At 50.9% G+C, this 25948-nt stretch overlaps 2 protein-coding genes across 3 annotated transcripts in view; one reads left to right on the top strand and one right to left on the bottom strand.

Moving 5' to 3' along the window:
* PROZ (protein Z, vitamin K dependent plasma glycoprotein) lies at positions 1 to 23928 on the top strand. Its single transcript, XM_033177443.1, is given in 8 exon segments — positions 1 to 742; positions 2003 to 2166; positions 4064 to 4088; positions 5541 to 5764; positions 14515 to 14646; positions 20704 to 20821; positions 23147 to 23297; positions 23299 to 23928. Coding segments are annotated over 8 exon segments (1242 nt in total). The 5' UTR covers positions 1 to 672; the 3' UTR covers positions 23657 to 23928.
* PCID2 (PCI domain containing 2) overlaps positions 14532 to 25948 on the bottom strand; it is a 53266-nt gene continuing 41849 nt past the window's right edge. Inside the window, exons 15-16 of one of the 2 annotated variants that reach the window (XR_004428945.1) lie at positions 22921 to 24669; positions 14532 to 14707 (exon numbers count right to left, since the gene is read on the bottom strand). The gene's annotated coding sequence lies outside the window, so the exon portion shown is untranslated. Of the gene's footprint in view, positions 14708 to 22667; positions 24670 to 25948 lie in introns of those variants that run through there. The other variant, XM_033177170.1, reaches the window with a different exon arrangement.

Raw genomic sequence — 25948 nt, 5'->3', positions numbered from 1 at the left:
ATTTCTTCATAACAGTGTGAGAAGGGACTAATACAAAGGGCCTACATCTGAAAGCAGCAAACTACAACCCTAGGGCCAAATCTGGCCCCTTAATAACTCTTATAAATAAAGCTTTATTGGCACAAAACCAAGTGTTCATTCAGGATTGCCTGTGCTGCCTCTGATACAATGGTGCTGAGCTGTAGTGACAGACACCGTTTGGCCCTTCCCCCCTTTCTCCCTCCTCCCTCCCTCCCTTCCTTTTCTCCCCTTCCTTCCTTCCATCCTCCATCCTTCTCTCCCTCACTCCCTCCTTTTTCTTTCCCTCTTTCCTTCCTGTGTATTCCACATACACTTAGAATATAAGCTGCATTGTGACTTTGTCTGTCTCACCCACTGCTGTGTCCCGAGGCTGGGGCTGTGCCTGTCTCACCTCCAACTCACTACACACGGCATGGGTGTCACCTTCCACCTTGCATCTGCTGCCTTTACCCTCCATTCTCTGTCTCCCTAAATATCTCCCAGGGCCCTCTGAGCCTTCACTGTTCATTTCTGTGCCTGGCCTCAAACAGAAAACGTCAGGAGGGAAGCACACAGCTGCGCAGGTCATGCCCCGAGGCTCCTGCTGCCAGCACCTCCCCCAGCCTGGACTTTGGCTGTGTTTGCAGCCCTGTCCCAGTGCTGCGGGTGGGAATGGCCGGCTGCATCCCGCTGCTCCAGGGCCTGGTCCTGGTCCTCGCCCTCCCGCGTGCGGAGCCCTCAGGTAGGCGTCTGGCTTACCTGTCTGTTGTGCCTGTGCTGTGTCCCTGATTCAGTCCACGGTGGATTTGTAGATGACACTTTTCCCAGGAGCCGGAGGAGCCCTGAGTGCCCAGACTTGTCTTAATTCCCCTGAAAAAGCCGTTTAGGTCTTTATCATTTGGTGACAAGTATTTGGGACATGATGGTGTCACTTGGGGTCCTCCCAAGAGATGCCCAAATGGAAAGAAGCGTGTGTGCAGGAGATTCGGTGGGGAAAGGCCGGGGAGGGGGGAGGGGGGAGGGGGGGGGGGTCCCAGGCCTGGGCTGGGCATTGGACGGGGGGAGGGGGTGGGGCAGGCCGAGCCCCGACTGCAATGTGGGCAGAGAGTGCCTTGGCCAGGCTGGCCAGGAGTGCTCAGTCTTGAGTCAGGAGACACAGCCAGGGAGCAGCCACCCTGCCCGCCTGCCACCCTTCTACCACCAGCCGCTTCACTGGAGGAACAGACGCGGACTCCATCCTGACTCTGCCTGCACAGGCGTCCAGGAAAGCTGCAAGTCAAACACCCAGCGTCGCTGCTGGCCCCATGGTCTCCCACCTGAGAGGCTGACCCCCCCACCCCCACCACCCTGCCCAGCACTTACCGTGGCCGGACTTAGCTGAGCCGTCCCTGCTGTAACCCTCAGCACCGAGAGAAAGGGAGGGAGGATGTGAAGGGCCTGGGCTTTGACCCTCCGGGAGAGGGAGAGAACGTGCTTTGGGGCCCTTGGGCGGGAAGAGCCTCTCGAAACGACTGCCGCGGGCCGACGGGTTTGCCTTCTCCTCCTGGAAATCGCAGAGCCTGCTGCAATGTATACGTTTCTTCTCTTTGTGTTTTATCAAGATGTTAAATCCTGTGCACAGAGGCAGCCCAGGACCTGATGGCTCTTGGTCCCCAGTTCTCAGCACAGTGACCTTTGACCCCAGCTCGGCCTTCCTTCGCACTGGGACCCAAAACCCAGTTGGAGCCCTCCCTCCTTCACTTTCCCGACTGAGGCCGGTGGCCTCTCTGCAGACCCTTAGTGTATCTGCACGGATCCCGGGGCTGGTCCATTCGCCCAGAGGATGAAGTGCTTGCCTACCTCGGGGGAGGGGGTGGCGGAGTGGTCCTGAGGCCCTCGCAGGCTGCGAGGCTGTGGAGACGGAGGGGGCAGGGGCTGGCGGCTGGCTGGGGCGGAAGCCAGGCAGTTCTGGAAAGCAGGGCCCTGGGTGCTCCCAGTCACCTGTCTTCTTGTCTGTCTGTGGTACTTCTCCCGGCCTCCAAAGCAAACGATGTTCTGGTGAGGTGGAAGCGTGCGGGCTCCTATCTCCTGGAAGAACTCGTCGAGGGAAACTTGGAAAAAGAATGTTATGAAGAAATCTGTGCCTATGAAGAAGCAAGAGAAGTGTTTGAAAATGAAGTAGTCACTGGACGTACCCCCCACCACAAACCACAGGCTGCCTCGTTATTTAGACTTCTGCTGACCCAGGGAAGCATCCCTTCTCAGAGATTCAGCTTAATTAATTAGCCTATTTACTTACCGATGAGGTTGACACAATCCCAGTTCTACAGATGAGGAAACAATTTAGGAAAGTGACTTAATCCACCCACTGATCCACCCTTCCCTACAGCAGGTGAGTGCGGCCGGAAGTCAGCTCAGACCCCACTGGACTTTCCTCAGGTCAGACAAGGCCCACATACTGATCAGACAGTCCCGCACACACGCCGCCCAGCTTGCGGTGACTTTCAGAGAATTTCATGCTTTTAATGGAGACCTTAAAAAAAACTTGAAAACAGAAACGTCCTCTCTGGGTTGCCACATAGTAAGAAAATCATAATCCTAGGCCGGGTGCGGTGGCTCAAGCCTGTAATCCCAGCACTTTGGGAGGCCGAGATGGGTGGATCACGAGGTCAGGAGATCGAGACCATCCTGGCTAACACGGTGAAACCCCGTCTCTACTAAAAATACAAAAACTAGCTGGGCGAGGTGGCGGGCGCCTGTAGTCCCAGCTACTCAGGAGGCTGAGGCAGGAGAATGGCGTAAACCCGGGAGGCGGAGCTTGCAGTGAGCTGAGATCCGGCCACTGCACTCCAGTCCGGGAGACAGAGCGAGACTCCGCCTCAAAAAAAAAAAAAAAAAAATCATAATCCATGCTTGGGATTACATAAATGATTTGCTTCACATGTGACTGTGTGTATGCTCTAAATAACACAAGTAAGAATTTGCTATTTTATTTATTTATTTTTTGTATTTTTTTGAGACAGAGTCTCACTCTGTGGCCCAGGCTGGAGTGCAGTGGTGTGATCTTGGCTCACTGCAAGCTCCGCCTCCCGTGTTCAAGTGATTCTCCTGCCTCAGCCTCCCGAGTAGCTGGGACTACAGGTGCCTGACACCTCGCCCGGCTAATTTTTTTTTGTATTTTTAGTAGAGACGGGGTTTCACCATGTTGGCCAGGATGGTCTCGATCTCCTGACCTCATGATCCACCCACCTCGGCCTCCCAAAGTGCTGGGATTACAGGCGCGAGCCACCGCGCCCAGTCTAAAATTGATTCTAAATTACATGTTGACCTGTTTCTCTAGTATAATTTTTAATGTTTTTAAAATTCTAGTTTCTTAAATACCTATCTATAACTCTTCTGAAATAGACGATTTTTAATACAACTCAGAGAAATCCTAAAGGCATGTGAAAAGTGTAAAAATTTTTCAAAGTATTTTGCCCTAAATTTCATTTTTCAAACTTCCTGGTACAGAAAATTGTTTTCATTTACTACTCATGACATTATTCAAGTTGTTAGAAGTCCAAATATGATCTTGGGATATGCCATTTTTTATACATTTTCTTTCTAGGCTTCAAGTCTGAATAATTCTCCTAATTTTAGATACTCCTACTCCAAACTAAGCATCCCCACTCCCTACACAGGTACATAGCTTTAAAATTCAACTCGGTTTATAAAAAGTGAAAAGGTGATGTGACTTCTGTATCACATGCTTTTGTGGAGGGTGGCGTGGAGATTGGCCCTAGGAGGGAAGGGCCACATTAGCGGCTGTGTATGGCGGGTTTGTGCCACGTCACAGACTCCGGCTTTCCTCAAATATGTGGTGGTAAGCACATGTTGAGTAATTTATCTTACAGATACATCTAGTTACTACACATTTAACATAAACAATTAGGCTGTAGAACAGGACAACTGTACGCTGTTTCAAACACTATTGTCCTATTAGGTGAATAAAATCAACATTTTCTTACCTTCAAGTTCATCTACAGGAAAGAATATAGAAAAACAAATGTCCCATTTGTAACATTTTTATGTTTTAATTCTAAAGGATGAATTCTGGAGACGATATAAGGGTAAGCGGTTTCCTCCACCTCCTCAGAAGTATTAATTCCTCGGGATGAGGTGAGGGGTGGGCTTAGGACGCTTCATGACCCTAGGTCAGCGGATGCCAAGCCTTTGGCTCCAGAACCCATGATGCCTCTCCAGGGAAGGGCGCAGCTCGGACTCTACCCAAGGACCAGGTCAGGAAGCCCCCGGGTTCTGCCCCCAGGGCCACAGGCAGCGGCCAGTTTGTCTTGCCCAGCATCTGGGTAGTTTCCGGGCACGCTGGGACACAGGCCACAGGCCAGGAGGCCCCCCCCAGAGCAGCCCCTCCATCCACCTGGCTCCTGGGCTCCTGGCTCCTGGGCTCCTCCAGCTGCCTGGCTCCTGGGCTCCTGGTTCCTGGGCTCCTGGGCTCCAGGGCTACTGGCTCCTGGCTCCTGGGCACCTGGGTACCTGGGCTCCTGGTTCCTGGGATCCTGGGATCCTGGGCTCCTGGCTCCTGGGCTCCTGGGCTCCAGGGCTCCTGGGCACCTGGTTCCTGGGCTCCTGGGATCCTGGGCTCCTGGGATCCTGGGCACCTGGGCTCCTGGGCTCCAGGGCTCCTGGCTCCTGGGCTCCTGGCTCCTGGGTACCTGGGCTCCAGGGCTACTGGCTCCTGGGCTCCTGGGCACCTGGGCTACTGGGCTCCAGGGCTACTGGCTCCTGGGCTCCTGACTCCTGGGCACCTGGGCTCCTGGGCTCCTGGCTCCTGGGGAGCCTCATGCTGCAGCAGGGTCAGAACCCGTCTCAAATTTTGGAAAGTGATGGCCCCCATGGAGACTTTGGTTGTGGGACTCCTCCCGAGGGAGGAGTTCTAGGTGGGCAACTGCAGAAGAGCATGGGACAGAAGTGACGCAGACAGAGACCCACAGGGCTGGGGGAGGCCTGGGAATGAGTCAGCAAAGAGCTGCAGCCACCACCAGACAAGCACGGGGACAACTTGGCACAGAAGGAAGCGGGAGAGGCCCGGGAGGCCAGAGAAGGGCTGACGGGGCGGGACAGAGCGGGCCGCATGCGGAGGAAGAAAGGGTGCCCAGCAGAGCAGGAGGCACCGGCAGCCAGCCCTACGTTCTGAGCAGGAGTATCCTGGGGGCCAGGCGACAGCATGGGGAGCAGCATGAGTGGGCTCAGTCCCCGTCCCTGCCACCCCCTGCCCCCCAGGCTCCTCCTGCTCAGGTCCCCAGCTCTGCCACCTCCCCCTATCCTCCTCCTGCTCAGGTCCCCATCCCTGCCACCTCCCCCATCCTCCTCCTGCTCAGGTCCCCATCCCTGCTCCACTCTGTCCTCCTCCTGCTCAGGTGCTCAGGTCCCTGTCCCTGCTGCCACCCCCCACTCCATCCTCCTCCTGCTCAGGTCCTCATTCCTGCCACCACCCCCGCCCTCCTCCTGCTCAGGTCCCTGTTCCTGTCACCACCACCCCAACCCCCACCCTCCTCCTGCAGGTGGCTCCCCGTGCATCTCCCAGCCCTGCCTCCACAACGGATCTTGTCAGGACAGCATCTGGGGCTACACCTGCACCTGCTCCCCCGGCTATGAGGGCAGCAACTGCGAGCTGGGTGAGGCTCCCGCTGTCCCCTTCCCCCAGGGCCTCCCTGGGCAGGCGGGCCTCACATCCTCGGCCAGGGTCCCAATGGGCCCCTGCTGGGCTGTAGACACGAAGGTGCCTGTGTGAACCACAATTTGGCTCACCCCAGTGGATTCCTCTTATCCCAACCAGATTCTCCTCCGGAAACGACACCCGGCGGGGCTGGCAGAATTCTGAGCTGCCCCTTCCAGACAGGTCCCCCATACTTTTCATGGCATGGGCCCCCTCTCCTCCCCACCCCCACCTCCACCATTCACAATCTGCTCACAGGCTGGGGGTCACACACAGGCGTCCTCAGGGCTGGACCTACCCCAGTGGGAGACTGCAGACCAGGAAGACGAAAAGCACATAAACAAATAGCCTTAAATACCCGCCAAATGTCAGTGTCCACAATCGCCAACTACAGCAACAAGTGTGCTCCGTCCTCAGCACCACTGGTCAACTGGGAGCCCGTTTCTCTGGGGGAAAACCTTCCTTCCAGCCTAGCCGTCTCCTCCGAAATCTGGATTTCTGCTCCATCTGCCTCCTTGATGCCTCAGCTAGTGCCTTCACAGATATCCCAAATTTACCACGCACCAAAGGGGGCTTTGACCTTCACCCACCTGCCCCTTTCTTAATCTCCTCCGTCTGGGTGGAAAGCCCCCATCCCAGCTGCTCGGCCAGCACTGATGTCTCACTAACCCCTCCCATCCCACGACCCCTCCTCAAAGCAGCACATTAAAGGGAACAGCCAACGCAAGCCAGCAGGGAAAACAGGCGCGTGGGGTCTAGTCCTCGTGGAAATACATCCAGGGACACATTTTCTAAGGACAAATGGAGTCTTTTTAAAAAATTTTATTTATTTTTTTGAGACAGAGTCTTGCTCCGTCGCCCAGGCTGGAGCATAGCGGCATGATCTCAGCTCACTGCAAGCTCCGCCTCCCAGGCTCACGCCATTCTCCTGCCTCAGCCCCCCGAGTAGCTGGGACGACAGGCGCCCGCCACCTCGACAGGCTCATTTTTGTATTTTTAGTAGAGACAGGATTTCACCGTGTTAGTCAGGATGGTCTCCATCTCCTGACCTCGCGATCCAGCCACCTTGGCCTCCCAAAGTGCTGGGATTACAGATGTGAGTCACTGCGCCCGGCCTCACTCATGGAGTCTTTGTTTAATATGCACATTCCTGAAATATGGAAGTGTGGCAAACACTGACACAAAGGGCAACGGTCTGAAGAGAATGAGGACACATGTGTTTGGACGAACGGAGGCAAGATGGTGCACTTCCGGGTTCTTCATCCCCCCCCCCCCCCAGCTTTTCCCGCGCGTGCGAAAATGCAGCCGGCGACCCGGGAAGGTGCAGACCAACTAGGCACGCGCCAGGTGATGTCAATCCGAAGAGACCAAGATTTACCCGGTCGCACCTGCGGAACGCCCCCGACACGCCCGTGCCCCGCCTATTGCCCTCCCACTCCTAGAAAAGCCGCCGCGGAGGTATGCCACGCGTGGCCTTCCTCAGTCCTCCACTCCTGTCGGGATGTCCGGACTCCAGGAACTCCGTCCGAGAGCCCCACTGGGGGACTCTGTGGCCTTCTTTGCCGGAGGCCGACAGACCTCTTCCCCACACCTTAGGTGACCAAAATAAACTTGCAGTTTTGCTCCTACACTTGCCTGCTCGCTGGTTCTTTTGTGCCCGCTCTGGTGGTCTTAGAAAAACAAATCAGTTGGTGCTGAAGACCCAGGAGGAGACCCCTCCTCAGGCCTCTAAGGGTTGAGGAACCTCCTCCTGCTCCCACGCGGCAGACGGACCAGGACCTGAGACCCGCTTCCCTCACTCTCACGGCCTCTCTGGGGTAAGTGCCCTTGTCTCCCCTTTACTTCCCTCGGCCAAAATCCTGCGCAGGTCCAAGGTCCATTTTGAGCCACCAAGTGGCTCGGGAGACCCGTTCAGGACGGAGACGTCCGCCTGAAGGTAATCTCCACTTTGGCTTCATGAGCCTCCAGTCTGTCTCTGCTGGTTCCAAAGGACGCTTTGAAGCCAGGCAGCGATTCACTTCCATTTCCATTGTGTCCATTGTGTCGGTAAAGAGGAAACAAATGGGAACCCCCAGTCCAATTTCCAAAGAGCACCCCCTTAGGGTGCCTCCTAGCCAATTTAAAAACCTTACAGCTCGAACAAGACCTTAGGAGGAAGCGGTTAATTTTCCTTTCCACTGTGGCGTGATCGACCTCAGCAATTTCTGCCAGTGGCTAGGCAAGTGGTCTGAAATTAATTACATACAAGGCTTTTGGCCTTATGCTCTCGTCCGACCTGCCCTATACTCCTCCTTCTCTCCCCGCTCTCTCCACCCCTCCCTTCCTGCCCAGACTCCTCCTCCTCCCCATCCAGACTCCTCCTTCCTCCTCCTTATCTACTAGTAATCCACTCCCGTGCCTCCTTCCGGGCCCCCAACTGCTGTCTTGAGTCCCCTATCTCTGCCCACACCCTACTACAGTGTTAGCGCCTTTGCGAGAGGTAGCTGGGGCGGAGGCAGTAGTCAGAGTACATGTCCCTTTTTCACTGGCCGATCTTTCCAAAATTGAGAAGCATTTAGGTGATTTCTCAGCTAATCCCACTATCTACATAAAGGAATTTAGATACCTTTGTCAGGCCTATGACCTAACGTGGCATGACCTCCAGGTTATCCTAACCTCCACCCTAAACCCTGAGGAGCAAGAGCGCATCCTAGCGGCCGCCAGGCAGCACGCCAACCAACTACATTTAACTGACGCCGCCATCCCACTAGGGGAGCAAGCAGTCCCTTCCGCAGACCCAGACTGGAACTACCAAGCAAACCAGCCTGGGCGCCGTAGGCGAGACATAATGGTTCAGTGTTTGTTGGCTGGTATGCAAGCAGCCTCAAACAAAACTGTAAATGTTAACAAATTAAAAGAAATTATTCAAAATCCAGAAGAAAATCCAGCCGCATTCTTAAATAGGCTGACTGAGGTTCTAACCCAGTATACCCGGTTAGATCCGGCCTCCCCCACGGGGGCCACCATTTTGGCGTCTTATTTCATTTCTCAATCAGCTCCTGACATTCGTAAGAAACTTCAAAAGGTAGAGGATGGTCCTCAGGCACCAATACAAGACCTGGTTAAATTAGCCTTTAAGGTCTATAACTCCAGAGAGGAGACGGCTGAGGCAGTGCGACAGGCACGCCTCAAACAGAAGGCCCAGCTCCTAGCAGCGGCTTTACAGCCCAGTTGTAACCCCAGGCCAGAGAGCACACACCCCACAGACTCCAAGGCCACGAAAGGAGCCTGCTATAAGTGCGGCAAGGCAGGACACTATGCCAACAGGTGTCCGCAAGGTCCCCGAGCCCCAACGCAGCCTTGCTATAAGTGCAAGGCGTCAGGACATTGGGCCAGTGAATGTCCTAACCCTCGTCCACCAGCAGCCCCCTGCCCTGCTTGCCAGCAGGGAGGACACTGGAAGTCTGATTGCCCCACCCTGCGAACAGGTGCTGCGTCTCCACGTGACCCCCTTTCCCAGGATCCTGGGAGCTCCTTCCAGCTCCTACATCTGGATGACAACTACAACTGAAGGTGCCGAGACTCGGGGACCCCCATCACCCTCGCCGAGCCGTGGGTAACTCTCCTGGTAGCGGGTAAGACAATTAATTTTTTAATAGATAGCGGGGCTACCTATTCTGTTTTGCCGTCCTTCTCTGGACCTAGCCTTCCATCCAATATCTCTGTAGTAGGAGTAGACGGGAAGCCATCCACCCCACGAAAAACTCCACTCCTTAATTGCCTGGCCAACAACTGCTTTGCGCACTCGTTCCTCAGTATACCCTCATGCCCTACCCCCTTACTAGGCCGAGACATCCTGAGCACCTTAAAGGCCTCCATATACATTCCCACCAACGCATCCACTCCCCTTCAACCCCCTCATGACCTGTTGCTCATGCTTTGTGCAAGCGCACACGCTCCTCCTATGTCGCCCCCACCCCCCATCTTCCCTATTTCTGTACACCCTCAAGTGTGGGACACTTCCACCCCGGTCATAGCTGCCCACCACCCACCAGTTCTCGTCAAGCTCAAAGATCCCACTCGTTTCCCAAACCGCCCCCAATTCTCTCTCTGTCCTACACATCTACAAGGTTTAAAGCCAATTATCACGCGACTACTTAGCCAACATATTCTTGTCCGCACACACTCCCCCTGTAACACTCCAATACTTCCAGTTAAAAAGGCAGATGGAACGTATAGGTTAGTACAGGATCTTCGGCTAGTCAATGAAGCCACCCGTCCTACGCACCCTGTAGTTCCCAACCCTTACACCCTTCTGTCCCATATCCCCACCAATTCTACTTATTTTACTGTGCTAGACCTTAAGGATGCTTTCTTTACCATACCCCTACACACAGACTGCCAGTTCCTTTTTGCTTTCACATGGCAGGACCCAGACACACATACCTCCACTCAACTGACGTGGACAGTCCTCCCACAAGGGTTCCGGGACAGCCCCCATTTCTTTGGTCAGGCCTTAGCAAAAGACCTTGCCTCCTGCCCTCTCACTAATAGCAAAGTTCTGCAGTATGTAGATGATCTCCTAATCTGTAGCCCTACCGAACAAGACTCTCTTCTAGACACTGCAACTCTCCTCAACCACTTAGGCTCACTAGGTTATAGAGTATCTAAACACAAGGCCCAAATTTCTTGCCAAACCGTCACATACTTAGGAATTGAAATCACCCCAACAACCCGGTCACTAACTACTGACCGCATGGCCCTAATACGTAACCTTCTTCCCCCTCAAGATGCAAAAGAAATTCAATCCTTCCTAGGTCTAATAGGTTTCTTCAGACATTGGATCCCCATTTTGGAATCCTAGCCAAACCTTTATACGCCGCAGTTAAAGAAACCCCACATGGGCCTTTGTCCAACCCCAAGTTAATCTCGACTCATTTCACCCGCTTAAAAGCTTGCCTTCTCTCACAACCCACTCTCTCACTGCCTGATTTCCAGCGTCCTTTCCAACTCTTTACAGATGAAAGGCAGAAAGTGGCAGTTGGTCTCTTAGCCCAGCCTGTCGGTAACACCCACCGTCCTGTGGCCTATCTATCCAAACAGCTAGACCCAACTGTACAAGGCTGGCAACCCTGTCTGCGTGCGCTAGCAGTGGCAGCCTGCCTGACCCAGGAAGCAAAAAAGCTCATTAGAGGCAGTAATCTAACAGTCCTCTCCACACACCGTCTTCAGGATCTCATCTCTCATAAAAGTATTAGCCACTTAACTCCATCCCGGCTCCAACTTTTCCATCTCTTATTCATAGAAAACCCCACTGTTACTTTAGAAGTTTGCTCCTCTCTAAATCCAGCCACTTTACTGCCAGACTCTCTTAAACCACCCCATACTAAACATTCTTGTCCTGAAGTTCTGGAGGCTCAACCCCCCAGCCACCTACACTTGCATGACCAGCCCCTTCAGAATGCACAACTGACCCTATTTGTGGATGGCAGCTCCTTTATCAACCCTCAAGGAAACAGACAGGCAGGATATGCAGTAGTTACCTCTTCCACAGTTCTAGAGGCAAAACCCCTACCACAAGGGACCACATCACAGCAGGCAGAACTCACTGCACTAACCAAGGCACTCCTACTATCAAAAGGAAAAACAGTAAACATATACACAGATTCTAAATATGCTTTTCTAATCGCACACACCCATTCAGTCATTTGGAAAGAGAGAGGGTTTTTAACCACCGGCGGTACCCCTATTATTAACAAAAACCAAATACTCAAACTACTAGATGCCTGTCGGCACCTTCCAAGGTAGCCATTATACATTGTAAGGGCACCAAACTTCATCTAACCCGGTAGCAGCTGGCAACAATTTCGCTGACGTCACTGCCAAGTCAGCCGCCGGATTTTCCACCCCTAAGCCTCCTTCTGCCTGTTTTCTCTCCCCCCAGTATGCCCCTAATTACACTGAGGAAAAAGGCTAAGCTATTACAAAATCCAACAGCCAAACTAACTACAGGTGACTGGATATATATTGATAACAAACTAGTTATTCCTGAAACACAACTCCATACCATTCTAACAGACATACATAATTCTTTACATATATGACCCAGAGCCTTATATGATTTCCTAAACCCCCTCCTCCACTGTCCAACACTACAAAAACACTTACTTACAATCAACCAGCAGTGCTCTACCTGCCTAAAGGCAAATCCTCAAGGCGCATTGCGTAATCCCCATCCCAGCCATCAACTCAGAGGACACCAACCAGGTGAAGACTGGCAAATTGATTTCACACATATGCCAAAACATAAAAAATTCAAATACCTCTTAACCCTTGTGGACACCTTTTCAGGGTGGATCAAGGCCTATCCTACCACAGGAGAAACCGCTAACATTGTTGCCTCTATACTCACTGAACATATTATTCCTAGGTTTGGCCTCCCGGTCACTCTTCAATCTGATAATGGTCCAGCATTCATCTCTAAGGTAGTCCAACAGGTGGCAGCCCTCCTACACATCACCTGGAAACTCCACATCCCTTATAGACCTCAGTCTTCTGGTAAGGTAGAAAAGGCTAACGGACTCATCAAACAGCAGCTCACCAAACTCTCAATCGAAACCCGGCAGTCGTGGGTAACTCTCCTTCCCTTAGCCCTGACCCGGCTGCGGGCAGCACCTCAAAGCCCAACAGGCCTCAGTCCGTTCGAATTAGTCTACGGACAGCCCCTAACCCTCCAACAAATACCTTCCCTGCCAGCCCCTTTGGCGAACTACCTCCCATATCTCACTCTTCTCAGACAACTCCTAAGACAACACGCTGAGTTAGCACACCCTCCTCCAACAGACGCCTACAACCCACATCTCTCCCTCAGTCCCGGAGACCAAGTATACATAAAAGATATCCAAGCCAAAGACTTACAGCCCAGGTGGAAAGGCCCATACATTGTCCTCCTGTCTACACATACAGCAGCAAAACTCCTAGGACACGTGCATTGGATTCATATTTCCCAGCTAAAAAGGGCCCCCACCGGGAACAATCAGTGGACATCAGTTCAACTTTCCCCCACTCGCCTCAAACTTACAAAACTTTCTTAACTAGTTCATGCTCCCTGACCCCTGGCGCTTAGCTCGCTTTCTCACCATCCTCTACATAAACCTATCAGACTTTCAATACATAACCCCAGACCCATATCTACCTCCAAACAATAGTCCAGAGCAGTGGTTCTCCCGTCTCCTAACCTTCATCGAACATCTCCAGTGGCAAGGGACACTCTGTGACTACACTGAAAATGAAGCCTCATTTTATACTTATATTGCTGTTTCACTCATACACTCAACCTTTGCTAGTCCGCCTACTGTATGGCAATTTTTTTTCTTTCATCACTGAAACTTGGCCACAGGACAGCTGAACACACTCAGTAGTACATAGTTCTGCCAGTTGTCTTCCTTAAGGCTATCAAACTTCTCTCCGCACAGTAGAGACCCCCTTCTCATAGCTCACACTTATCCGCCAAAGGCTAAACTTAACCTACACTGTGAATATAACCAATCTCTCCCACTGCTTCCTCTGTGAGGCTTTAGAAGGCCCCCACCTAGTGGCAGCCCCCTGCCCATGGCCTCCAACACAACTGGTCAAACATCCCACAATTCACTCACACTCCAGGCGCCACTATATCAAAATCCAAATAGCCCAATCCTTCCTTTCCGTTATTCAACTCCAAATTCATCCTGAGGTAATCATACTCAGGCACCCAATGGAGGCCAAACAGCCCCCATTGGAGGCTATTTCTGGTGCAACTGGTCTCTCTCTAAAACTCTTAACCATACAGCCATTAACTGATCCCTCTATGTCCCCGTGTCCTTGGTTCCCAGTCTAACTTTATACAGCCAGGCAGAAGTAGCAGAGCTTTTCCAGCAACTTTCTATGCCACTACGCCACTTCCGTCAAAAACGGGCTGTTTTCCTCCCTCTAGTTATTGGAATCAGCTGAAAGCCTGGCCTCCCTGCAGCGCCGAACTACCTCAATAGCCTAAGTAGCTGCCCAAAACAGGCGAGCCCTAGACTTGCTTACAGCTGAAAAAGGAGGCACTTGTCTCTTCCTTGGAGAAGAGTGCTGCTATTATGTTAGCAAGTCAGGCCTAGTAGACACTAACATTCAAACCCTCAATAAAATAAAAAAAAAACTGAGATACAGAACCTTAATACCCCAACCTTGCCGGGACCTTCCTTCTGGGTTTTGCCCATATTCCAACAAATGCTTCCATACCTCGTTCCTATGCTAATACTGTGCCTTATTTTATTCCTCATCCGTACGTCCAAATACCAACCATAGGCCCTGACCTTGACAGCGCCCCTTAACAGCAGGAAGTAGCCAGACAGACCAGGGTGCCCTTTATCACTATTACCAATAAAAGGTTGGACTGTTTGGACGAACGGAGGCAAGATGGTGCACTTCCGGGTTCTTCATCCCCCCACCCCCCAGCTTTTCCCGCGTGCGCGAAAATGCAGCCGGCGACCCGGGAAGGTGCAGACCAACTAGGCATGCGCCAGGTGACGTCAATCCGAAGAGACCAAGATTTACCTGGTCGCACCTGCGGAACGCCCCCCGACACGCCCGTGCCCCGCCTATTGCCCTCCCACTCCTAGAAAAGCCGCCGCGGAGGGACGCCACGCACGGCCTTCCTCAGTCCTCCACTCCTGTCGGGATGTCCGGACTGCAGGAAAAGGTGGTTTAACTCCATTCTGCGTGTCGGTGTGAATTATTGCACATTCATCAGCATTAAGGATACGATTATTATGGTTAGTACCACAGCCGGAATTATGCAATGGTTAACACCATAGACAGAGTCCGATATTCACTGGGAAGGTGCTGATTTTTATTCTCCTGTTGCTGCTGCAAATGCAGACCAGTGTGCCTGCGGGGTGCTGACCTCCCAGAAGCGTGCACTGGATCTACAGGACCTCCCGTGGCAGGTAACAGAGAGCTCTCTGCGTGCTTCAATTTATTGTTACGACTTTCACTTTACGTCATTTCCTAAATAGAAATGTAACAACTAAGTGAATCAATCATCCTGACTTCGATGGGCTATTATGGACTGCATTGACTAACCTCTATTCACACTTCAAAGTATTTTCTAATGCCAAGTTCATAACTTCAGCTGTCTTCATTGCTTGCCCCAAATACAAAAGGATAGTATTATTTACAGCCCCCAAGACCTTTCCTCTGCAGTTGCAAACTGTTACCAATGGCATTTTTCTCAGAACATAAGCATCTTGAAGTCACAGCACGCCTGGGAAGCGCTTCAGCGATGGGCTACCCCAACCTGGGGACCTGGGTGTCGCCACAGAGCGGCTGAGCGGCAGCTCGAGCACCAGCTCAGGCACCCACTCTGCTCTCGACTGCTGGCCTGGCTGGCATTCTAGCTTTGTTATTTTGCTCACTAAATTTCTCTGGTTTGGCATTCATTTTTGTTCTCCTCCTTTTCCCTTCCTTGGCTGATTTAGAACTTAACCATTCACTTGTTTTGGGGAGTTTTTTTGGTTTGTTCTGTTTTGTTTTGAGATGGAGTCTCGATCTGTCAACCAGCCTGAAGTGCAGTGGTCCAGTCCCGGCTCACTGCAACCTCCGCCTCCTGGGCTCAAGCTTCTCCTGCCTCAGTCTCCTGAGTAACTCGGATTACAGGCATGCGCCACCACGTTCGGCTGATTCTTATCCTTTTTTTTTTTTTTTTTTTTTTTTTTTTGAGACGGAGTCTTGCTCTGTTGCCCAGGCTGGAGTGCAGTGGCCGGATCTCAGCTCATTGCAAGCTCCGCCTCCCGGGTTCACGCCATTCTCCTGCCTCAGCCTCCCGAGTAGCTGGGACTACAGGCGCCCGCCACCTCGCCCGGCTAGTTTTTTGTATTTTTTAGTAGAGACGGGGTTTCACTGTGTTAGCCAGGATGGTCTCGATCTCCTGACCTCGGGATCCGCCCGTCTCGGCCTCCCAAAGTGCTGGGACTACAGGCTTGAGCCACCGCGCCCGGCCTGATTTTTATCTTTTTAGTAGAGACGGGGTTTTGCCATATTGGACAGGATGGTCTCGAATGCCTGACCTCAAGTGACCCACCCGCCTCAACCTCCCAAAGTGCTGGGACTACAGCCGTGAGCCTCCATGCCTAGCCTCATCTTCACTTGGTTTATTTAATGGTCACTCTTGACACATAAACATCCATATTCAGCACATGTAAAGTCAGCTATTTCTCCCTCCTCAGGCTAATTCCCAGCACCTCATTCTGGGTCCATTTGCTGTCTGGCCAGTATTTTATTCTTTTCTTGCTTTCTGTATAGCTTCACAAAATGGATATTACGATTTTTATTATTATGGTTTTATGCCACCAACACTGGCTTTGATTTACTTACCTCATTTTCCACTTTCCTTGCCTTTCACACCTCTAACACTCTTATCTCCTTCTGCCTGAGTACATCCTTCAAAACAGCCTTGTCCAACAGAAACGCAATGTAAACCACATAAAATTTTCTAGTAGCCACAATAAGTAAGAACATGTGGAATTAATTTTGATAATATATTTTATTTAACCCAATATGTGTCACTATTTCCCCATGTGATGAATATAAACATTATTGAGGCATTTGCCTTTTTCCTTTACACTGAATCTTTGGAATCGGGGGTGAATTCACACTGAGGTGCAGCCCTCATGGCCCCATCTGTGCCTGGGTGTGGTGGCCGTGTGGATGGCACAGCCTCGGGGCCCCCTTCGTGGGGGCCTGTGAGTAACAAGCCCCTGAAGTTTCTGTGTGTGACATGCTTCGGTTTCACCTGATTCTTCCAAGATAGCTCTGCCCAGCCCACTCTGGCAGCTGTGTAGACTGGGAGAGAACAGGATGGAGCTCAAGGAATTGAAGCCACCCAGCTCCAGGGTGGAAAGGAAGAGACTGAAGGGAGGCAAAGCAGACAGAGTGATGGAAGGCAGGGATGGAAGCGGGAATGGTCTATCACCAGCTTCGTAAACTTCCTCTCAATCTGTTACCATCTTTCCTCCCCAAGCTTTCTAAAATAGTTCTTCCTATCGCTGTCTGCCCCATGAGTGAGCTGAGGGTCGGTACCTGGGAGGCCCAGAGTGCAGTGGTCCTCCATAGGTGGTGACAGGGTCTGGCTCTACCACCTGCAGGCTGTCTCCAGCTTCCCAGCTTACCCAACTGAAGACAGGGTGCGGTTCTAGTCTGCAACTGTAGCACTCATACGGGCAAGGCTAAGAGTCATATAACCGAGGAGGTGGCATTCTCTAAACACAGCTGGTGTGTTTAAGACACAGGACATTATTGACTTAGGCAGGCTACATACTATTAGATTTTTACTCCAGTATTATACATTGTTCTGAAGTTATTTAACTGAATATATGAAATTTCCCGAAAACAAACTTTGAAAAGGAGAATAATTAAACGACCTAGCAGGATATAGGGTTGAAGATTATTTTTAGAACTTCCTTGCTTCTTATATCCTAGCGAAGAAATTTTACTAAAAGTCTGGCAGACTGATGGCATAAGTGCTGCCTTCTCTCGAACTTGGTTTTATCCCTTTTTTTTTTTTTTTTGAGATGGAGTCTCGCTCTGTTGCCCAGGCTGGAGTGCAGTGGCCGGATCTCAGCTCACTGCAAGCTCCGCCTCCCGGGTTTACGCCATTCTCCTGCCTCAGCCTCCCGAGTAGCTGGGACTACAGGCGCCCGCCACCTCGCCCGGCTAGTTTTTTTTTTATTTTTTAGTAGAGACGGGGTTTCACCGTGTTAGCCAGGATGGTCTCGATCTCCTGACCTCGTGATCCGCCCGTCTCGGCCTCCCAAAGTGCTAGGATTACAGGCTTGAGCCACCGCGCCCGGCCTGTTTTATCCCTTTTAAAGTGAGGCTCTTACCCCCAGAGTTGCAATGAGGATTACAGAGAATGTTCTTGACTTATGGTAGGTATTCAACAAATGGCAGCTATTACTCATAAACACATAAAGAGTTCCAGGAACGATGCCACGGTAAAGTTGAAAACTCTTTTTTACTTTGCCCAGCACTTTGTATTTTATCAGGCTGTTGAAAATTGTAACACTTTTAACACGTCCAGGGCCAGTGCCCGTACTACATGGGTACATGCTTTATTTCATTTAATCCTTCAAATAACTTGTTTTCTCCTTTTGCATCCCTGAAAATATTATTTGCTCTAAAATCCCCTTTGTCTGATACTGATATAGACACTTTAGCTTTCTAATGATTAGTGTTAGCATTATTTATCTTTTTCCAATCTTCTACTTTTAACCTATTTGTATTTTTATAAAGTACATGTTTAAAAAATAAATAAGGTACATGTTTTATATGTAGTATATAATTGGCTTTCATTTATATCCAGGCTGAAAAATCTCTGCCCTTTAATTGGGCTGTTTAGGCCATTTTACATGTATTATGATTGCTGATATGTTTAGGATTAAAGCTATCATCTTGCTATTTTTTTTCTCATCTGTTCTTTTCCCCTTTTCCTGCCTTCTGTTAGATTAACTATACATCGTTAAGATTCTGTTTTTGCTCCTTTGTTGGTTTACCATCTCTGGTTCTCTGTTGGTGGTTGCTTCCCAGTTTGGAGAATGCATCTTTACCGTAGCACAGTCCACTCCACCTTTGCCGACGCCACCTCCGCTCGCTGTAGCATGAGTCCTTGCAGCAATCAAGCCCCATTCCTCCCCTCCTGACCTGGGTGCTGTTTTTGGAATAGGTCTCACATCCAGAGATGTTATAAATGCCACTCTATACTTCCATTATTTTTGCTTAAACAGTATCTTGTAAAGAAGTTTAAAGAATAAGAAAAAAAACTTCCATATATACTGGAATGTGGATAAATATTTAATGGGATGTCATAACCTGTTCCAGTATTCCTTGCTGCTCTGTGTAGATCCAGGCCTCCCTCTGGTATCGTTTTCCTCCTGCCTAAAGGATCCCTTTGATATCTGCTGTGCTGTGAGGCGTCTGGGGAAGAGGCCTTCTTGTGTTTGTCTGGAGACGTCTTTGTTCACCTTCATCTGTGAAAGGCACTGCGTCTGGTGCAGAGCCCCCGGCCAGCAGCAGTCCTCTCCTCTCTGCACTCGGGCCTGCCCCACGGCCTTCCTGTCTGCCTCATGCCACAAGACGGCTCCTGTCACCCTGCTGCTATTCCTCACATGTTCTTTCCCATGGCACTTTTAAGGTTTTAAATGCTTTTTAATCTTAACTTTCTAAGAGTTCCTCTATCATGGATTTCGAGTTTATACTGTGTCTTTATTGTTTTCTTCATGTTTCTCGCGCATAGGGTTTGTTGAGATTCTTGGATTTGTGGGCTAATAGCGTTTGTCAAATTTGAAAAATATTTGGTCATGATTTTCTTTCTTTTTTTTTTTTTTTTGACAGGGTCTCACTCTGTTGCTTGGGCTGGAGTGTGATCACGGCTCACTGCAGCCTCAACCTCCTGGGTTCAGCTGATCCTCCCACCTCAGCCTCTCGAGTAGCTGGGACCGCAGGTGTGCAGCACCACCACGCACAGCTAATTTTCAAATTTTATGTAAAGATGGGGTCTTGCTATGTTGCTCAGGCTGGTCTCAAACTCGTGGGCTCAAGCAATCCTTCCACCTCTGCCTCCCAAAGTGCTGGGATTACAGGCATGAGCCACCATGCCCGACTGGCCCATTATTTTCAGAGATTTTTTTTCTCTCCTCCTTCTCCCTGCTCTTTTTTGGGAATCTAATTACATGTATCTTAAGCTGTTTGAAATTCCATAGCTCAGAGATGGTCTGTTTGTTTTTCAAAAATCTCCTTTCTTTCCGTGTTTTACTTCTGATAGTTTCTGTTGTGATGCCTTCGAGGTCATCGATCTGTTCTTTTGCAATGTCTAATCTGCCATTCATCCTGGTCAGGGGATGTTTAACCTCATACATTGTAGCTGTCATCCAAAAATTTAATTTAGGCTTTTAAAAATACATATTTTTGTCTCTACTTAACTTTTTGAATATTTGGACTATAGTTACAATCACTGTTTAATTGTCCTTGTCTACTAATATCTGTCAATGCTGACTCAGTTTTGGGAGATTCTCATTACGGGTCACATTTTCCTGTATGTTTGTATGCCTGGTGATCCGTAATGGATTTCCAGACATTGTGAATTTTATCTTGTTAGGTGCTGAATATTTTGTGCTCTATACATACACTTGGATATTGTCCTGGGACTCAGTTAAGTTGGAAGTACTTCCATCCTTTGGCATGCTGCTCTTAAGATTTGTCAGTAGGACCAGGGCAGCGCTCAGTCTAGAGTTATTCTGAGTACTGAAGTGAGACCTTCTGTGCATCCTGCCCCGTGCTCCCGAGTCAGGGATGTTTTAACTCAGCTGGTGGAATGGCTATTCCCAGCCTGGGTGAGTGTCTAGCACAGGTCCCGCTCACCCTCCTGAGTGGTTCTTTCCTGGCCATTATTAGTCTCCACGTGCACATGTGATCACCACTGCTCTGCTGAAAACTGCTAGGCATGTGGCCATCCTCCAGCATTCTCTACCAAGCTCTCTCCTCTGCAGGACTCTGTTCTGCAAACTCCAGGCACTGTGGCCTCGCTGGGCTCTCAGCTTTCTCTCCTCAATTTAGCGAGTTGGCGGGGCTCCAACTGAGATGCCCTGTCTTGCCCTGTACCAGGGAAATTCTGGACAGTAGCTGAGACAATTGTTTCTTGGGGATTACAGTCCCTGAAAACCATCATTCCACAGATTTTGTCCATGTTTTGCTTCAGGTGGGGGCGTAAATCTGATCACTGTTACCTCACCTGGGCCGAAAGGGGAAGTGCCGGCCCCATTTAATCCCTGAGCAAATAAAAGCTTAGATTGTCAGCAATTCGCTAACAATCCTGTAGCCATTTGAGTGCTGGGGCAAGATTCAAATACGGCTGTCTGCCTTTGGAGTCCATATCCCTAACCAGTAGACTTTACTGCCCCTAATCCTGCAAACTGTCAGCAGCTATTTATTGCCTGTTTTGATTTTTAAAGGTAAAGTTAACAAATGCCGAAGGAAAAGATTTCTGTGGTGGTGTTACAATACATGAAAACTTTGTACTGACAACAGCAAGATGTTCACTGTTACAAAGGAATATTAGTGCAAAAACATGTAAGTATTTTATCATGAGTTTTTATAAAACCACATTAGAAATACACTATTCTGTGTAAGAATGAAATGAAACATTTAAAACTGGACTGTTTCTAATGCAACATAGAACTTAATTTACTCTCAATAAAACTGAGATACTTATAAACTCAGGAAGCACATGCAAAATACCTAGCACACACCGGGGCCCGGCGACGGGCAGGTGCTAACTCACACTCGGCAAGGCAGGAAATCGCGCCGGGCAGGTGCTAACTCACACTCGGCAAGGCAGGAAATCGCACCGGGCAGGTGCTAACTCACACTCGGCAAGGCAGGAAATCGCACCGGGCAGGTGCTAACTCACACTCGGCAAGGCAGGAAATCGCGCCGGGCAGGTGCTAACTCACACTCGGCAAGGCAGGAAATCGCGACGGGCAGGTGCTAACTCACACTCGGCAAGGCAGGAAATCGCGCCGGGCAGGTGCTAACTCACACTCGGCAAGGCAGGAAATCGCGACGGGCAGGTGCTAACTCACACTCGGCAAGGCAGGAAATCGCGCCGGGCAGGTGCTAACTCACACTCGGCAAGGCAGGAAATCGCGCCGGGCAGGTGCTAACTCACACTCGGCAAGGCAGGAAATCGCGCCGGGCAGGTGCTAACTCACACTCGGCAAGGCAGGAAATCGCGCCGGGCAGGTGCTAACTCACACTCGGCAAGGCAGGAAATCGCGCCGGGCAGGTGCTAACTCACACTCGGCAAGGGAGGGAATCACAGCCTACTAAGGATGACTTCTTTTCCCACTGAAATCGAGCAGTTGTGGCATAAGAGATGGGTAATTGACTACAAATCAGAAGAATGGGGCTTGAATCCCTTAGCAGTTGAGACCTTGGGCTGAGACAGTGGCCTTTTCATTGGCTTATCTGTGCCTATTTCTTTTTTTTTTTTTTTTTCTGAGACAGTCTCACTCTATCCCTCAGGCTGGAGTGCAGTGGCACAGTCTGGGCTCACTGCAACCTCCGCCTCCCAGGTTCAAGCGATTCTCATGCCTCAGCCTCCCAAGTAGCTGGGATTACAGGCGCCAGCCACCGTGGCCGGCTAATTTCTTTTTAATTTTGTAGAGATGGGGTTTCACCATGTTGGCCAGGCTGGTCCCGAACTCCTGACCACAGGTGATCCACCTGCCTTGGCCTCCCAAAGTGCTGGGATTACAGGTGTGAGTCACTGCGCCCGGCCATGTGCCTATTTCCTTATCTATCCAAACACACAATAGTTTCTACCCCATCAGGAGGCTGCAAAGTTCCATATTAACCTGTCAACATGCTCTATAATGACTCTGAAGAACCTCAACATAAATATGTTTTTACTCTTCATCCTTTTTTTTTTTTTTTTTTTTTTGAGACGGAGTCTCGCTGTGTCCCCCAGGCTGGAGTGCAGTGGCCGGATCTCGGCTCACTGCAAGCTCCGCCTCCCGGGTTCACGCCATTCTCCTGCCTCAGCCTCCTGAGTAGCTGGGACTACAGGCGCCCGCCACCTCGCCCGGCTAATTTTTTGTACTTTTTAGTAGAGACGGGGTTTCACCGTGTTAGCCAGGATGGTCTCGATCTCCTGACCTTGTGATCCGCCCGCCTCGGCCTCCCAAAGTGCTGGGATTACAGGCTTCAGCCACCACGCCCGGCTTTTTTTTTTTTTTTTGAGACAGAGTCTCACTCTGTCGCCAAGGCTGGAGTGCTGTGGCACGATCTCGGCTTACTGCAATCTCCACCTCCTGGTTTCAAGTGATTCTCCTGCCTCAGCCTTCAGAGTAGCTGGGACTACAGGCATGCACCACCACGTGCCGCTAATTTTTTTGTATTTTTAGTGAAACAGGGTTTTGCTATGTTGGAAAAGCTGGTCTTTACTTCTGGCCTTAAGTGATCCACCTGCCTTGGCCTGCCAAAGCACTGGAATTACAGGTGTGAGCCACTGTGCCCGGCCCTTAAATTATTTTTCAATCAACAAAATAACCTGAAAACCACTTCTCAACAGCCAATGTTTGATTGGCCTGAAGAAGTTCCACATCACTGCTCCCTACTTTTTAATCATTTCACCACACCTCACTGTACTCCAAAATAGAAGAACTAACCTTGACTGTTCTTAAAGGCCGTGGCACTTGGTTGCAATCGTGCAATCTGTGAGTGGGCCTTTCTGTCCACAGAAACGGACAGTGTCCACACCACGGGGCAGTGAGCCTGCGGGTCCTCCAGGGTCGGTCTCTCCCTCCTCATGTGGCTCACTGAGAAGCTCGTTTCTGAGCATTATGTCACCCTTGAAAATCAGATTAAAGAACTGGTGATTGTTCATGATTTCAGATTTTAACAGAATGAGCCAAGACCCACTGATGGTCAAGATAATGCCTGCCCATGTGCACATGCGGTATGACGCAGACACAGGGGAGAATGACCTGTCACTGCTGGAGCTGGAGTGGCCCATCCAGTGCCCCAATGCGGGGCTCCCCGTGTGCACCCGAGAAGGACTTCGCTGAGCACCTCCTCATCCCGCGCACTGGGGGCCTCCTCAGCGGCTGGGCACGCAATGGCACTGACCTGGGCAACTCGCTGACCACACTGCCTGTCACACTTGTGGAGAGGGAGGAGTGCGGGCAGGTCCTGAATGTGACCGTCACCACCAGGACCTACTGTGAGAGAAGCAGTGTGGCGGCCATGCACTGGATGGAGGGAAGTGTGGTCATCAGAGAGCACGGAGGCTCCTGGTTCCTCACAGGGGTCCTGGGCTCGCAGCCAGCAGGAGGGCAGGCTCACACGGTCCTTGTCACCAAGGTCTCCAGGTACTCACTCTGGTTTAAACGGATCATGAACTAACTGAAACTCAGCCAGAAAGAACACAACCTGAAGTGGGATTCCAAGCTTGCACTGCCACCATGGAGGGCACTGAAACTTCACCACACGCTTAGAGGCCGTCACAGTCCCGGGCCACCCGCTCAGCCCACGGAGCAGCAGAGCCGCCACTTGCTGGGCCATTTACCAAGCACTGTGACCTTTCTTTCCCTGGATCTCTTTATCTCAATAGAGACCTTCAGAAAAAACATGAGATGCATTAAATAATAAAAGAAGATAATCTGTCAGTCATAAAACAGTCTGGTTTCCAGAGCATCTTTCCCTCTCCAAGTCCAGTGTTCTCTGTGCTCAGGGAACAGCCACCCCGGCCTGCACATAGGCGAGTGTGTTCTGGTGCAGAAGACGCAGCAATCACCAGTTACAGCAGAAAGTGACCTCCTCTGTTGGTTCACCAGTTGCCTTGGGGACTGAGGACCATGGCTCAGAGCAGCAGCAGCCAGTCGAAGCAGGTTGGCAATGGAGGAGAACGATCCTGGGGGTACCTCAGAGAGGCAGCATTAGAGGAAAGGGCCAGGGAGCACGAGAGAGGCTGAGGAGGCATGCCAGCGTCTCACAGGGTTGTGCACCAGCCCTTCTCTGGGAGGGTTCCCACAGAAGGTTCCAGGGCCCCGGGTCAGGGCTGAGCACTGAGTCCCAGCTCTCTGCTCATCCCACCAGGTGGCTCTTGGACAAGTGCTCCACCTCTTCATGCCTCAGGGTCGTCCAGGGCGGATCCGCAGCGCCTCCCCACTGGGCTGATGGGCAGCTAGGGCGACGCTCAGCACTGTTGTGGCTTGAGTGTGTGTCCCTTCAAAACTCTGAAACTGGAACTTACCCCAAGATGACGGCATGGGGAGGTGGGGCCCTTGGGAGGTGACCAGGCCATGAGGGCTCTGCCAGCCCCTTCCATCTCTTCTCCCACGCGAGGACGCTGCAGCGAGGTGCTGCCCTGGAGACAGAGAGCCCTCAGCAGACACCATATCTGCCGGCCCCCAGATCTGTGAGAAATGAGTTCCTGTCATCACCATGAGACTCCATGGTATTTTGTAGAACAGACCAGGACAGCACGTGCTGAATCACAGTGACCACCTGCTGTCATGAAGGCTGCAGCTGCAACCCAAGTACCAAAGACAGAGCTGCAGCCCAGCCCCCAGTGAAACTTCCTTGGAGACTGGAGCTCCTAGCAGGGTCTGGATTTGCACTGAAATGGACAGAAATGGTGTAAATGTTCACACTTTCACTCTGACTTCGTTAAGGAGGGGACACAGCTGCTTCTCCACCAGTGTCCTTGAGCTACACAGAGCTCCCAGGGGCTGCCTGTGGGAGGTGGGTAGATGAGGGCCGCTCTGCTCAGGCAAGGGTGAGGGCCAGGTGCAGGCGCCTCGGCCAGCAGAGCCTTGTGGAGGGGCACAGAGGACTTTTAAAAAGGGGACTGAAAATGTAGGCAGACAAATATTCTCTTGAGTTGAAAACAATATACATATAACTTGGGTTTTTAAGCCTTACTGTTCTTCAGCACACTCTTTCATTTACTCTTTAATTCCAGAATTAAACTTCTTTTCTCCATTCTGTAGATGAAATGGCCCATTTCTCTGAAAGGACCTTGGCAAAAAGCAACACTGTGGCCAGGCGCAGTGGCTCAAGCCTGTAATCCCAGCACTTTGGGAGGCCGAGACGGGCGGATCACGAGGTCAGGAGATCGAGACCATCCTGGCTAACACGGTGAAACCCCGTCTCTACTAAAAAATACAAAAAAATTAGCTGGGCGAGGTGGCAGGCGCCTGTAGTCCCAGCTACTGGGGAGGCTGAGGCAGGAGAATGGCGTTAACCCGGGAGACGGAGCTTGCAGTGAGCCAAGATCCGGCCAGTGCAGTCCAGCCTGGGTGACAGAGCGAGACTCCGTCTCAAAAAAAAAAAAAAAGCAACACTGTAATTTAAGGCAAATTAATGGGGAGGGGAGTTTAAAATTCACTAGGGTGAGTTTTAAAGTTTTAGTGAACTTTGGTTGTATTATTCTCAAACTACAATAAGGTAATTAAGTCACTGCTTTAAATGCCTACTAATGATTTTAAAATCAGCTAATGAACATGGCAGGCTTTCTGTATACAATGCTGCAGAAAAGTCTGCAATCTTGCTTCTGGTACTTCTATTACAAATTTGGATTTACTAAACTAGAGTGGAAGCCCTGCTTGAAAACTATTCCAGGCCTGGCACGGTGGCTCACACCTGTAATCCCAGCACTTTGGGAGGCTGACGCGGGTGGATCACGAGGTCAGG

The sequence above is a fragment of the Trachypithecus francoisi genome, unplaced genomic scaffold, assembly GCF_009764315.1.
Source record: "Trachypithecus francoisi isolate TF-2019V2 unplaced genomic scaffold, Tfra_2.0 Lachesis_group18, whole genome shotgun sequence".
Classification (NCBI taxonomy): Eukaryota; Metazoa; Chordata; class Mammalia; order Primates; family Cercopithecidae; genus Trachypithecus; species Trachypithecus francoisi.
Note: the sequence above shows the minus strand (reverse complement) of the source record. Positions and strands in the feature narration are given on the sequence as shown.